This window comes from Hippopotamus amphibius, chromosome 13, assembly GCF_030028045.1.
Source record: "Hippopotamus amphibius kiboko isolate mHipAmp2 chromosome 13, mHipAmp2.hap2, whole genome shotgun sequence".
Classification (NCBI taxonomy): domain Eukaryota; kingdom Metazoa; phylum Chordata; class Mammalia; order Artiodactyla; family Hippopotamidae; genus Hippopotamus; species Hippopotamus amphibius.
The window spans coordinates 82,397,534-82,413,578 of record NC_080198.1 but is presented as its reverse complement, the minus strand read 5'-3'; the positions used below and the strand labels follow the sequence as shown (position 1 = coordinate 82,413,578).

The window sequence follows — 16,045 nt, the reverse complement described above, 5'->3', positions numbered from 1 at the left end:
ATGGAAGATGCCTTAGAGGACTGGGGCAGGGAGGGTGGGGGGGACTCGAGGGGGGGGCGTCAAGGAAGGGAGGGAATACGGGGATATGTGTATAAAAACAGTTGATTGAACCTGGTGTACCCCCCAAAAAAAAATAAAAAAAATAAAAAAAAAAAGAACTCTTCCAAGTAAAAGAGAATAAAAGACCAACAACCATTAAAAGACTGGACAAAAGGGTAGAGCAGACAATTCATGAAAAAAGACATACAAATGATACATAAACATATGAAAAGCTCAATTTCACTTGGAGTAATAGGAATACAAACAAAATAACACTCTCGTTTCTGATCTATTAGATTGGTAACAATTCAAAAGCTTGGCAACATACTCTGTTGGCAACCTATGGAGAAACAGGGGTTTCTCATACCACTCATACATTATTGGTGGGAGTGAGAAATGGTATGATCCTTCCAGGGAATTCTGAAGTAACTAACAAAGACACACATTTACCCAACAACCCTATTGCTAGGAATCTGCCCTGAAGACACACCTGCAATAACATGCAAAAAGTCCATATAGTTACATAGATACAGATATATAAGGTTACTTATTGTCACATTATTTGCAATAGCAAAATACTGGAGACTGGTTGCATAAATGATGTAAGATATTATACAGCTGTAAACAAATAAAATGAGGATGAGTCCTATGAAGTGGTATGATGTGATTTCCAGGATACATTAAGTGAAAAGAAGCAAGGTGCTAAAGAATATATAGAGTATGGTATCTTATGTTGAATAAGGGGAAACGAGCTTATTCCTTACATATGGAGCTGTTTATTTTTGCAAAAAAATAAAAACCAAACCACAGGTATAATATATTGGTTACCTACAGCAGGTAGGAATAGGATGGAAGGCCTAAGGAAGGAAACTGAGTATATGTTTTTATATAGTTTTGATTTTTGTATGAGGTTAATATTTTACAGTCAGAAAAAAAAAATCAACCAGGGTGGCAAAGAAGCCCTCATATAGAATATAGACAACGAACTTAACTATATTTATACTGAACGATAACATAATCACGCAAAGAAAAAAAGTACCCAATAACTTTGGAACATAATACTCCAACTCTATACTCTCAGGATATACTCTAAACACAAAGAAACAAAGCCTAATGAATTAAAAAAAAAAAAAAAAAACCTAAAAAAATTAAAAAACAAACTCCAAGGAATTTGTAAGCTTTACGAATTTATAAATTTTTTGCCCACAGTGATACTGGTTTAATAATTTGGAAACCATTTGGTGCACATTGTAGAACTGAGGAAGTAAATATACTGATGTTGGGCAGCAGGACCCTTTCCACTGTGAGAATAAAGAAACACAATTATGGAATGAAGGGAAGAGAGGAAGAACCCTGTGGTTTAGAACTGGAGTTAGAGATACCAATTTGAGCTCATAATTTTAAGTATCTCCTAGTACATGTCCAAAAATGTATAACAGGAATGGATTATAACACACACATATTTGCTTATATGTGCCCATATATGCTTATATATGCCTATTTTTGAAAGGATATTCTGGAAGGAGACTAATTCTGAGGAATGGACTGAAGGACTGTGGTAGGAAGGAGACTTACTTTTCACTATATTATCCTCTATTAGAGTTGATTTTATCAAGTACCTATGTTACCTATTTAAATACCACGTAATTCTTAATGTAGCCTCCAGGGCAAGTATCTTCTCACCCTTGGAACTACAAAGAGAACAATCCAAAACAGACATGCCGTTCTAACCTTCAGGATTGCCACCTGGCTCATATGTCTGCAGAGTTCCTTGTTGTTTAAAGGAGGTATATCTCTTTTTCAATACTTCCAAGCCTTCCAAAGCTGTACTGTGTTCAGACAATGATTTTAATAGGGAAATGCTATTTGCTAATCCAGAAAGTTCTGAAGAATTTCTAGGATTATTCCAGTATTGTTTGCTTTCGCCAGCAGTTTCTATATCAATATGGTCCTGAGGTAAATGTCTAGTCCTTTCCAAATCTTCAGATTCAGGAATATGTGATTCTGTGCCTTTGGAAATAGGAGGTTTTTTCCCCAAAGGGCAAAAAAAAGAATTGGAAACTTGGGTACGTGACTTATCAAGTGCAGTACATTCTTCAGAGTGAATCTGACTGGCATTTAATAACTGGATACTGTTGTCACTGCTAGAGGTTAATGGTGAAACCTGTTTGGTATTTTTGTCTAAGTCACTTCCCATAATAAAAGGTCGAGGCTGAGCCTGTTCTGAAAACAGGCTGTTTTCAGTATTCTGATGAGTGGCTATGTTTAAAAAATGAGGAATATGTAAATTTGTGTTTATACTTTCAGACCTATTTGGGAATGAAGCACTACTAGATTTATTAGTGCCTTCATTATTTTTTACAAATACATCATCAGTCCACTCTAAAGATGAATCAAAATTGCTTAATGTCTCACCACACTCCTCTATTTCTTTTCCAGTGTTTCCAGCTTTCCAAGGTCCTCTGTCAAAACCTACACAAGTTTTATCACAAAACTGTGATGGCAGAATCTCTTTCCTGGGAAATATCTCTGATAGTTTGCCCCCAGTAGACGTTAATTGGAGAGGCAAATGTTCACTGCCAACTTCTTTACAGCTTATATTCTCACATTTTGAATTGCTGTCATTGACCAAAGCCTCCTTCACCCAACCCTCTGAATTCTGGGAAATTCTGTTGCTTTCCTGTGATTCCTCCTCAGTGTCACTGATTTCAAAATTGTTTAGATTAAATGTGACCTCCACAAGTGGCTGCATTACATTATTCATAGGTTCATGAATACTATTAAGGATTTCATTATTAGTACTACTTTTAGAAAATATGTCAGTACTATCACCAGAGATCTCAGAATTGTTACTTAGTGAAGATTCAGTCTGTAGATGTTTATGCTCCTTTTCTGGAGTTCCATGTATATCTATCTCCTGAGCTTTTTCTCTAATGAGAATTGATCCTTTTCTGCCCATCTGGTCATTTTGATTAACCGGTCTTTTGTTATTTTCTTTAATGTCAGCTTCTAATAATAAGCCATCATTTTCTACGTTGCTACAGGTAACTGGTAAGCTGCTGCTTTCACAGAAAGAAGGAATTTCTAACTTTCCTTCTTGAGCCCAGGGTTGATCATCATCATCCACTGGTTTGTCTTCATTATAATTTTTTCCATTTTCAGCACATGTTTCAAACAACTGTATCCTTTTTTGCCCCAAAAGGTCTTTCAAGTTTAAATTACCTCCTTGGGCCTTGGGTTTCTTTTCTATATCATTTCCATCCACTGTAGAAGAATGTATAGGTGACCTCTGTGAGGATAAATACATGGCCCACCGGCTTTTATTTCTCGTGGTATTTTCTGATGGATGCTGGTAGTGTAAACTTTCTGTGCTCTTCACCTCAGCATACTCTTCCTGTTCGATTAAGCACTTTGGTTTAGTAGGAATTTTTAAACTTCCTTGTGGTTGCATCTGAGGGAAATGTCCTGTAATCTCAGAATTTGGTTCCATAGACGTACTAGCTGATTTGGACTTCAGAAGAGCTAATATCTGGGCTTTACTTCTAATGTTTTGTGAAACTCCTATGCAGTGAGATACCAAACTCTCTCTCTTCATGGGCTCATCGGTCAGTAAAGAATCTGAATGCTTATTTACAGAACTGACAGGAGAGCAAAAATCATTTTCTTCACATAGCATTTCTGGGTTAATCGTGAAGAACGGAGTAGAGACAACTGAAGAAAAAGGTATGCCATTTCTCTCTCTGTTCTTGTAAGTGACAATGTTCTCAGGGTCTGTTGGCATATTATTTGTATCTTTCTTGCCAACTGTAGAAAACAAAGGTGTGCTGCAGAATGGAGAAAGAAAAATAGGGCCCGGCTTCTTAGCCTCAAGTGAAGCAGCTGATTCATTATTTTCTGTAATAACCATTTTCTTTGGCACTTGACGTGGTCCTTGAAAACCCTAAAAATATTAAACAATTATTAGCTGTTCTATAAGCTATAAAGAAAATGTAAAATGAACTGACAAAAAGAAAAAGGAATGTGTATGTTTTACAAGGTAAAGTAATACAATATAAAATTTGCTAAGCTAAAATGCAAACGCTCATTTGTATTAAGATTAGGGTTTTCTTCCTTTCTACCTAAGCATATACTATGAAGCACTGTTTTAATCGTACAGTATGATAGCGTCACAATTCACTACTTCTTGAAACGAGTTTATAACTATGTATTGATTTGTTATTTTTCAACAGAGAAACTTACAGTAAACTTCCTTTTTAAACCAGCAGGCTGACACCCAAGGGACCGGCCAGAAGACATAAACCTCTTTGAATTTGATGCTGGTGCTTCTTTAACAACATCCTTTTTGACAGCTGTGCTTCGAGCAACTTTAACGTCCTCAACTGTGATTAAGTATCGATCACTTTCTAAATCATCTCCAGGTTTCACCTAAATTTTAAAGAATTAACGTCAAAATCATATACATCTAACTATTTGATTATCTATGTGTTCCAATAAGCTTCTAGCACAGGCAAAGACACAATGGATATTCAATAAATAGTTGTTGAACGAATGGATCGATAACTAAATTATTTATTACTAGACACTAGTTAACTATCAACAAACACACAAAAAATAATACAACAAAAAAAATTCACTAATTTGTTTATTCAACAATACATATTAGGGACCTATATAAGGACTTTTGTTACATGCTGGGGATACAAAGACAAGCAATAAAAAGATGCCTCCTCTTAAGAACTTCACTTAAGAATTCATAAAACTAAATGTAATTTTTAAATTAGAGGTATTAATCAGTTATTTATATCTTTTTAAATTAATGTGAATTAGATACATACTCATAATTATCACAAATTATTATAAATCGTTACTTAATCATATTCCCAAAAAAGCATTTTTCATAATTTAATAAAGAAAATACAGTACTTGTTACCACTTCTGACTGCAGCATAAAAATAAGATTATCAGCCTAGTTGATAATATACAAAATCTGTGTATTATCACAGATAATGTGCTCAATCTTTACTCATGAAATAATTTTAAATGAAATAACAGTCATTACCATCACTAAGTATCTAATAATACAATGCTTCTCCAAGACCCTCTTTTGTAAGTATAAAAATTCTATAACCACTATTGTCATAAAATTTAAAAACAGGTTAAAGTACCATGGCCAAAATCAACACAGTAATAATAAGAATATGCATTTTATCACTTTGAGAATCACTGTACTAAACTGCTAGACACTTTGTCTAAGCTATTTCTAATTTTCCCACCAACTGAGTAAAGTCTGTCTATGGTCTACAGTTTACAGTAGAGAAGCTGAACACAGAGAGGTTAGGTTAGCAAAGAAGTACATGAAAGTGGGAAATAAACCAAGAACAAACAACTTCTAATTCTTTATTCTTCACACTAAAATATGCCTTTAGTTCCCTTCCGTTTTCCAGCACAGGAAAACACAGACTAAATATTTGAGAAAATTTTTTAAATAGGTCTAATTTCACAAAATATATCCCACTGTAGTTCTCTGCTTATTAAAACCACATAATAGAGTTAAAATCACTTTCTGGGTTCAAATCCTAGCCTTACCACTTAACTCCATAAGCATGGGCAAGTTATTTAACCTTTCAGTACTCTATTCCTAATCTATAAAAATCACAAGAATGTATAAGGATTAAATGAAACAATATCTAAAAGCTTTTAGCAGAGTCTGGCTAATAATAAATGTTCAATAAATACTATCTATAATTATTAGTAATAGTACCATTACTATACAATTTAACAATATTCACAAAGGAAGTAAAAGAGATTTTTTAACAATAACTTAAAAATAAGATAAATTAAAATACCTCAAGGCACTTAAGAAATAAACTCTCCAAACATCCTCCTTTGTCATCATATAAAATTGCCTATATTAAAACAAATGTTAAAAATGTTAAAAAGGGACAGAACATAATTCCACTTCTCTTAAACATCTTCAAAGCAAATAAAAAACTGTTATATAAATAAATCATGTAATGAAAGGATTACCCACTTTGCAAACTCGGACTAGAAAGTGCATCTATCTCAAATGTTTACTAAGCATCCATTCAGCGTGTGCAAGAGAGCAAAGGCATACACATAAATTCAAGAACTTAATCCCTACCAGGAGAATCTTGGAATGGAATTGGGGAGAAAACAGAACTGGAATGAGTTACAGGAGGCAAAACAGGAAACACAATCAGCAAAGAGATTATTGTAATGGTGTGATACGAAGGATCGAAGGATCGAGATGATTAGAGCCTGAAATAAGTCATCAGCAATGGGATAAGAGAACTGTTTAAGAGGCATAAAGAGTAAAACTTATTGAATGTGCAGGATATGGGAGAAAAGGGAAACTAAGGGGATTATCATTTTCTGGCTTCCTCCTCATGCCTCTCTAGCTCTCTAGCCATTTTTCATAGCAGCTTCTCTACTACCCCTTAAACACTGCTGTTTCCATCACTTTGGATAATAGTTAGCAGTTCCTTAAAAGACTGAACACAGAGTTAGCACATGATCCAGAAATTCCAATCCCAAGCATACATACAGAGAAATGAAAACATGTCTTCACAAAAACTTGCATACAAATGTTCACAGCAGCATTATTCATAATACCAAAGAGAAAAAACTCAAAAGTTCATCAATTGATGAATGGATAAACAAAATGTGATATATCCATAAAGTAGAATATTATTCAGCAATAAAAAGGAATAAAGTATTGATGCATGCTTCAACATGGATGGACCCTGGAAACATGCTAAACGAAAGAAGTCATTTAGAAAAGACCACTCATTGTATAATTCCATTCATGTGAATAGTCCAAAACATGCAAATATGTCAAGACAGTAAGTAGATTAGTCTTAGGACTGGAGATTAGGTACTGAGCAGTTCCTTTATGGGATTTCTTTTTTGGGGGTGACAAAAATATTCTAAAGTTAGATTGTGGTGACAGTTGCAAAACTGTGAATATACTAAGAACCAACTAGTTGCACACTTTAAATGGGTGTACTGAAAAATGTGTGGATTATATATCCATAAAGCAGTTAAAAATTTTGGTATTTGTAAGGGCTCTATCTTTTCTTCTCTATTCTTTACGTTCTATCTCCATCCCTGAGCAATATCATTCACACAAATCATATCGTGTCACACTTCTGCTCAAATGTCTCCACAGCTCCCACAGAATAAGACAAAAGTCCCTACGATGACCAATAAGGCCTACACAGTTCCCTTTAACTTCATTCTCACCCTTGCTTACTCTACCTGTTGTCTGCCTAACCCACTAGACATACATATTCATTTAGTTTACCGGTCTGTCTCCTCCATGTTTTTTCCACAAAGCCAGGGATTTACCTGTTTTGTTACCTGCTGCATCCACTAGAACAGTGTGTAACTCATAACAGGTGCTCAAAAAATATTTGTTGAATAAATGAATGAACGAATCCACTCCAGGGCTTTAAATATCATCTAAATGCCAAGTACTCCCAATCTATATCACTAGCTCAGAACTGTTTCCTGAGTTTCAGGTCCCTATAGCCAATTACTAGAGTATTTTGATGACACTGCAAATTCGGTATGTTCAAAATGAAACTCAAAATCTTCACTGTTCCCCCTAAACTTGCTTTTCTTTTTCTGAAATCCTATCTCACTCAGTACCACAACCATAAGACAGAAACCTGAAAGTAATTCTGGATTCTCTTCACCTTTCATATCCAAGACCTTAAGATTCTATAACATTTTCACAATTTCTCTCTAATCATCCTTTCTCTCTCTTCATCGTCAGTGCTAATGCCTGCTTGGTCAGACTCCCATCACTTTTCATCTACATTATTCTACAGCCTCTTTATTATAACAGTCTTCCTAAATCCAATCTGACTTTCATCCTATATAACTTAAAAGGTATGCTAGACACTGCTGCCGAAGTGATCTTTCTAAAATAGAAACATGATTATGTCATTCTTCTGCTCCTAATTCTTCACTGGCTCCTCAGGTTGACCACACAAAGTCCTTCATGATATGGCTCCTGCCTACCTCTTTAGCTGTGTATTCCATGGTTTCCCAACACGGGCCCTTCATTCCAGCCACAGTCAATTGTTTATACTTCCCCAGAAACACTTCACTGTTCCACACCTCCACATTGTTACAGCCATATCAATTTTGTTTAAAAAACAAAACAAATACTCAAAAAAATAGTCTTCATCTGGAAAGACTTCTCTGAACCAGAGTCAAATTTTAATGTCTCTCATTTGTAATCTCATAGAACCTTAAGCATATCTCTGTACATACTTTAATCCTTAGGTGCTTAGATAAAAATTAGATAAAATTCCCTTGAAGACAAAAACTATAATAACAGTTACTACTTATTGCATGCTTAAAATGTGCCAGGCACCTCGTTAAGAGGTTTGTTTTCTTTTCTTTTTTTTTTAATAAATCTATTTATTTATTGGCTGTGTTGGGTGCCCGTTGCTGCATGCAGGCCTTCTCTAGTTGAGATGAGCGGGGGCCACTCTTTTGTTGTCGTGCTCGGGCTCCTCATTGCTGTGGCCTCTCTTGTTGCAGAGCACGGACTCTAGGCGTGTGGGCTTCAGTAGTTGCGGCACATGGGCTCAATAGTTGTGGCTCATGGGCTCTAAAGCGCAGGATCAATTGCTGTGGCACACGGGCCCAGGTGCTCTGCGGCATGTGGTATCTTCCTCGAGCAGGGATCGAACCCAGGTCCCCTGCATTGGCAGGCGGATTCTCAACCACTGCGCCACCTAGGAAACTCTTATTTGTTTTCTTATTTAATCCTAAAGACAACTTTATGAAGTAACATTTTCCCCATTTTACAAAGAAGAAACTATAGGCCTTGAGAGACTAAATAACTTGCCAAGATTACACATCTAATAAGTGAAGAGCAGGATTCAGGCTAATGCTCTTCTACACTGTTTCCACATGTCTTATTTAAATTTTCCCACTGCCTAGCAGCAATATGTGTTTATTGCATGATGGCTCAATTAATGGACGATGAATAACCCTGACAGTAAGAATCTGAATCCGTAGAGAAAATGCAAGAAAAATAGTGTAAGCAATAGCTTGGATTTTGGAACAAGAGTGTTATTTAGGATATGAGATTATTAATTTTCCTGGATCACAGAAAATCTCTGGGACTAACTTGTATTTATCTTGTTTTCCTGTAACCTACCAGTGTGAGGTATATAATGGACACAATAAATACATGCTATAGTTGAAGATAAAGTTGGATAATACCACTAGCATAACCTTAATACTTACGATTTCATACCAAAAGACATGAAAGGCAGAATCCAATCATATGCCTTTTTAACATAACAAAATCTATGAGATTTTAAAGACTTAGGCCCTAACTGATAAGGAAGAATACACACAAAAAACCCCAGAGTTTTACAGAACAGCATTGGACAGTGAATGGATTAATTAGTTTAAAAGTATTCAGCTTGTTCAATTTAAGTTGACTAAATATTAAGGTAGGACTCAACTAAAAGTTAAACTAAACTAGGTTTATAAATTGAATAACATCTGTAAGTTGAACCTGAAAGCTTAAGGCAAAACTAGTTTTTCTTTTACTTCTCTGTGTTTTTTTTGGGGGGGATGTTTTTGTTTTTTTTTTTAAGAATAGTGCTTGTTTCCTTCCCTACATTTTTATTTTATATTTTATTTTATTATTTTATTTTATTTTATTTTATTTGGCTGTGCCACATGGCTTGCGGGACCTTAGTTCCCCAACCAGGGACTAAACTCAGACCCTCAGCAGTGAAAGCACAGAGTCCTAAACACTAGACTGCCAGAGAATTCCTACTTTTCTGTTTTAATACATTAAATGTTAACTTAAAAAAATAATAAGTAGTCTTTCTATATTAAAAAGTTTCTCTTAATGATAATTTCAGAGTGACAGATATGTAGAATAATAACAAAATATGGAGATCTTTAAGTGCTGGCTTCATTCAGGAGGCCACAATATAGTCCGTGTGTCCTATATGTCATCAACTCATCTGTAATAAAGTTCTTTTAAATTAGTAATAGTAAGAGAAACAATAGAATGGTTGAGCATGGGCTCTGGAGCCAAAATATCTAAGTTAATAAATGACTCCTCCACTTTCTAGCTGTGAGATCTATGGGCTTCATCTCTCTGTGCCTCAGCTTCATCATCAGTAAAATAAAGATAAAAATAGTACTTAACTAATGAGGGAGTTACAAAGACTATGTTAAGTTGACACAGTTAAAGCATTATGCCTGATACATAGTAAGCACTTGATAAGTTTAAAAAAAAAATCAAAACAGGGTGGTGGGCCAAATGGGTGAAGGGGGTCAAAAGGTACAAATTTCCACTTAAAAAATCAGTCATGGGAATATAGTGTACATTATGGTGACTATAGTTAACAACTGTACTGTATATTTAAAAGCTGCTGAGAGTAAATTTTAAAAGTCTTCATCACAAGGAAAAGAAAAGAGTTTTTCTAACTATGTATGGTGATGGATGGTAACTAGACTTATTGTAATCATTCTGCAGTGTACACAAGTATCAAATCATTAAGTTGTACACGTGAAATTTAAATAATGTTATATGTCAAAAATATACCTCAATAAAATAAATCACTACAGCAGATAGCTCTCTCATGTGGGTGGGCCTCAATTCATCAGTGGAGGGACTATATCAAACAAACAGGCCAAGTAAGAGAAAACTCCTCCTGCCTGACTGTCTTTGAGCTGAGACATCAGTTTTTTCCTACCTTCTGACTCAAACTGAAATATTGGCTCTTCCTGGGTCTCAAGCCTGTTGGCATAAACACTACAACCACATTATTAGTCTCCTGGGTCTCCAGCTTGCCAACCCCAGACTTGTAAGCCTCCACGATCTGATTCCTTACAATAAATCTCCCTTTTCTCCACAGAGAAAGAGAGAGACAGAGACAGAGACAGAAATAATTTATATATCTTTATATATCTCTTTACAAGAGCATGTGGGCCTGAGTCCTGAGTAAAAGTTTTAGGTATGGGAAGAGAATGAGCCCACAGAAAATATTTAGAAGTGGTCAGTAAGCAACATCAGGAGGTGTGGCGTCACAGAAGTCAAATGAAGAAGAGGGTGTTGTGACGAATGGAGGAGACAAGGGTGTTAAATAAATAAGGTCATGAGAACCGCTGAGAGGAGAACATTAAAATTTGACAGATGGAGATAATCCCGGTGGGAAAAGAAACCCATAGAAGGATCAATATATCTAGTAGGGTCAAAGATTATCCTAGTAAATAATTTTCTCAAGACTGATAGGATCATATCATAAAATAACAGATTCAAAGAAAATCTGAAAATAGAAGAATTTTATATGTAATTTCAGAAATTGGCAGCTTTTCTAAAATGGTATGTCAACTCTGTATGTACCATTATACTGTGAGGATTATTATGTTAGAAATATATTTTAATAGTAGCTTTTTTCTGTTTAAACTGTTATTACCTACAAAGAAAAAAATGTGCCAAAATTCCTGAAAAGTTTCACAGAAAATCTAATTTTTAAAAAATCAAAAGAAATTAAACAGTATTAACTGAACTTTTATAATATACAAATTAATCACTGTGATATGGGAATCATTTGACAACTTCTGTTTTCACATCACATCAGCTTATGGACATATCTAAGATTTTATCATCTACAGTTTTTTTAACACTCAATCAAAAGGCAAGAAGCCAACTCTTAGACTCTGTTGTCAACTGCTTTGCACTTACTTTGTTTCCTAAGTGAGTGATCTTCAGAATTCCATCTTGCCACACTTTTGACTTCTTCATCTTTTGATGCGTATACAGTACCTGATTTACAAAAGTACAAAGGAAAGAAATGGTTTCTATTTACATGTATTAAATGTTATATATTTTTATACCCTTCCTACCTACAAAAAATATTTAAGACATCTTTTATTAAAATAAAAGCACAGATATCATAACAATAGCACAAAAACATCAAGTAAAAAAAAAAAAAGAAACCTGGCAGTAAAAGGCAAGTGAGGGGAGACAGGAGAAGTAAAATCTAAGGAAGAAACTGAAAAGTTAACTGAGCAACAAAAATAATTTTGAGCTTCCTAGACACTGGTGGGACAGAAAAAACTGTACAGTTCTCTAAGTCCAAGAGTACAGAGACCCCTGGAGGTGCCCCCCTCAAGACTTTTTCAGGGGTCTGTGAAGTCAAAACTATTTTCATGATGTTGTTTGCATTTTAAACTCTTTCCTTTGGTCATGTTTAGTAGATGCTCCCAGTGTTTTATATATATAAATATGTGCAATATTGCAAGATTCAATTTCAGATTGAATGCAGAAGCAGATCTGAGAATCTAGCTGTCTTCTATTAAGTCAAATGGAAGGGATTTGCAAAAAATGTATAGCATTGCTACTCTTTACAATATGTTTCTGTTATTGTTTTGGACAATAAACTTTTCATTAAAAATGTAATTTATGTTAAATGTTATGGGTTTATTATTTTTTAATGAATTAATAAACATTTTAAAATTTTCCATTATAATTTCTAATATGAAAGACAGCAATAGATATAAGCCCCATAATCAAAAATTATTTGGGGTCCTCAATAATTTTTAAGAGTATAAAAGGGTCCTGGGACCAAACAGGTTAAGAACCACTAACCTAGAAGAGGCATACCAGTCTTTCAAGAGAAAGAAATTATTTCCTGCTTCCAAGCTTCCAAAGAATTTGTTCCAAAGGACTTTGTATAACCAATGTGTAGGGTTTCCAGACAGAATATAGGGAAATATTTGAGACATACATACTTACATGCAAAAATTATTCACTTTATCTGAAATTCAAATTTAACTGAGTGTCCTTCTTTTAGGTTTGGGTTTTTTTTTTTTAATTTTAGGGGTTTTTTGCTAAATCTGGCAAGACATTTGTGAAACATGGAAAAAAGGAAGAAAAAAGGAAATAGTGAAAACTGATAAGACTTACAATAAATTCTTGGCTTTCCATTGTTTCTTCTGAAATTATATACAATCTGGTCCAGAAAATAATCAGTGGTCATTCAACTATTTATATCACCTAAAATGAAAAATGGCAAAGAATAGTCAATCCTGATGAACAGAATAAGTATCAAGTACAATTTCTCCCCCACAAACTCTTGACCAGAGAGAGGCATCTAAGTGTTCTATGTAACTACCAAGGTAAACACAGCTGTAGGGAATTCCAGTGGTTAGGCCCCCCAGGGCCCAGGTTCAATCCCCGGTTGGGGAACTAAAATCTACAAGACACATGGCATGGCCAAAAAAAAAAAACAAAACCAAACAAACCCCACAGGTGCAATCAAACTGCCTCTGAGGACACAATAGAATAGCGACACCGCACTGTGGAAAAAGAATTTGCCAAGTAAAGAGAAAACTGAGTATAATATATAAAATAATTAGTAGGCTGCAAACATTTTGCAGGTGCATAATATGTATCAGAAAATATGAATCCCTTCCCCCAAGCTTGGTTCCTTATAGAAAGACCTTCAATTTTTAAAATTTTCTGAATTGCTACGATCACCACAAGATGGCCCCCTTTCATTTCAAATTTTTCCTTTCACATTTTTAAAGGCAATATAATACAGTATCTAAGACCAAATATATATCATAATACCTCTACAAGGAAAAACCTTTTCAATATCATAGCAATGAGTATGGTAGTTATCCTAAGCTGTTGGATAAAATTGTTATTGTGGGCAAATTTGGAAACATAAAATCACTGACAGTGAACTGAAGAAGTAAATAGAGATGCCAAAGAAAATTATTCTTATTTCTAACCACTGCCTTAGATCCCTGGGCCAACAGCATTAGCATCACCTGGGAACTAGTTAGAACTTCAAATGCTTGGGTCTTGACTTATTAAATCATACAGTCTGGGATTGGGGCTGGGTAGCCTGTAACTTAACAAGCCCTGCAGGTGAGAATGACACATGCTCAAGTTTGAAACCTAGACAGATTCAATAAATCTATAATTTGCAATTCTGGATTAAATTCATCTTATATACACATAAAATATATAAAAACAGGCCACTTATCTATCATTTATATTTCACATATACTTAGTACTTACTGCGTGACAGACATTGTGCTAGGACAAGATACTAAATTGAACGAAATGCTATTCCTAGTCTCAAGGAATTTTCAGTAGAGCAGGGTAATAAACAGTAATTACAATAAAATGTGGCAGGAATAAGCACAGGAGGGGCACCCAACTCAGTCTAGGGCATCAAACAAGGTTTCCTGAAAGACATAACATCTAAGCTGTAAACTGAAATAACCATTAACCAAGGAAAAATTCTAGGGAAGCTATTTCCAAACAGGAATCAACATGTACAAAAGCCTGTGGAAGACACAGCAAGGTATAAACAAGGAACTCTAGTATCATTAACTGTGAGTGAGTTGTGAGAGATAAGACTGGAAAAGTGAGCAATAACAGGACTCAAGGAGCCTTCTATTTTATGCTAAACTGTTTGGACTTTCTATGAAGACAGTAGGAAGCCAAGGCAGGATTTTAAGAATAAGATTGCATAATCTGACTTGGGTTTTACAAAGATTGCTCTGGCTGCCAAATGGAGAAAGGGTAGGGCAAAATGCTTTAAGTGTTCACACCTTATGGTATAGATACTATTTTTATACTCCTTTTACAAAAAAGGAAACTGAAGTGCATAATAGGTATGTAATTTCCCTAAGATCATGAGGTAAATAAATGGCAGATTCAGAATTCAAAACTAAGTCGTCTAAATTCTGGTGCTCAAATTCACAAAAACTACGTTATGTGGCTATTTGTTGACTACCTACTGTATCAGGCATGAATGGGACTAGATACTTTACATATAATATTTATCAGTCTCATAATCCTGAAAAGTAGTTATTACCATCACAATTTACATATTAGGAATCCAGTATTTACTAATTTAGGATTACTTCCATGATATTTACGAATTGCAAAATAAATTTCCCCATTTTTCCCCTAAATTAGAAATATTATTTGTGGGATTTACAATTTGAAAGGAACGGAGCAGGTCCAAACTCTTATAAGCGGTAAATTAATTTATAGCATTAACCCCCCCCCCAAAAAAAAGGTTAAGGGGATCTTAAAATATTTAGAAGAAGCCCTAATTCCCACTTTCAAAGGTGAGTCAGCACGCCTTTCTTACCATTAAACAGGAAAAACGTTTTTAGGGAAAAGCATCATATATTTAAGTGAGATGCAAAGATAAAAAGCTTTCTGAAAGTATTCATCTATCCATACCTGTAAAATAGTTCAAGTGTGGACCCATCTCTAATGGGTGAAAGTTTAATATGCAAGTAAGTTTTTGGCATGGAGACTCTAGATGTTCTGTGATACTTAAGTAGAGAAATACATATCTTCACAGATATATTATTGTGCTGCTTTATGGATTTATGTATAAAATTCGGTGTTATCACTAAAATATGAGCTGTTCTGCTAAATACGACGAGATGTTTTCGGTCCTTTTGTTTTGGAACAAGCAGGATCTTTCGAATCCCTAAAAGTCGAAATGGTTCACAGATTTTAAAGTTTAAGAGTCACGAACCCCATAGCATCCAGTCAAGATAACCAAAAGCTCACATTTCATTTGCCAACGTTCTAATTACCATGGTCCCGTGTAAGCAAATGACAATGGAGAACTGACCCTCCGTCAGTCCTAAAAGCAAACGGCAAAACCATCTCTGGTTCCCACACGCATGCGGGAACTGCAGAGCAGGGGCTGGGAAAGGCGGTGAAGGGGTGGCAACAATTATCACGGGTTGTCCGAGCAAGTTGTGATCCAATCCGGGTTTCACACAGCTTCCTTACCAGTCCGCTTCTAAAGGAGCAAATTCCTTCGTCCCGTCGCGCCAAAATCAGTGACACCACCTCTCGCTTAAAACTCCATCCTACCCTTCCTCACTCCCCGGAAACTGCGGGCAACCGCTCGCTTCACTCATCTAGCGCACAAAATCCACTTTCGAA

The 16,045-nt window shown here is 35.3% G+C and overlaps 1 protein-coding gene across 1 annotated transcript in view; it reads right to left on the bottom strand.

Annotated features, from left to right (window-relative positions):
• Positions 1-16,003, bottom strand: part of ZGRF1 (zinc finger GRF-type containing 1) — a 64,207-nt gene extending 48,204 nt beyond the window's left edge. The window contains exons 1-6 of the mRNA XM_057705814.1: positions 15,890-16,003; positions 13,019-13,108; positions 11,795-11,875; positions 5,886-5,945; positions 4,279-4,464; positions 1,771-3,979 (exon numbers count right to left, since the gene is read on the bottom strand). Of these exons, the coding sequence (XP_057561797.1) occupies positions 1,771-3,979; positions 4,279-4,464; positions 5,886-5,945; positions 11,795-11,875; positions 13,019-13,039 (2,557 nt within the window). The 5' untranslated portion in view covers positions 13,040-13,108; positions 15,890-16,003. The remainder of the gene's footprint in view (positions 1-1,770; positions 3,980-4,278; positions 4,465-5,885; positions 5,946-11,794; positions 11,876-13,018; positions 13,109-15,889) is intronic.
• Positions 16,004-16,045: the final 42 nt, after the last annotated feature.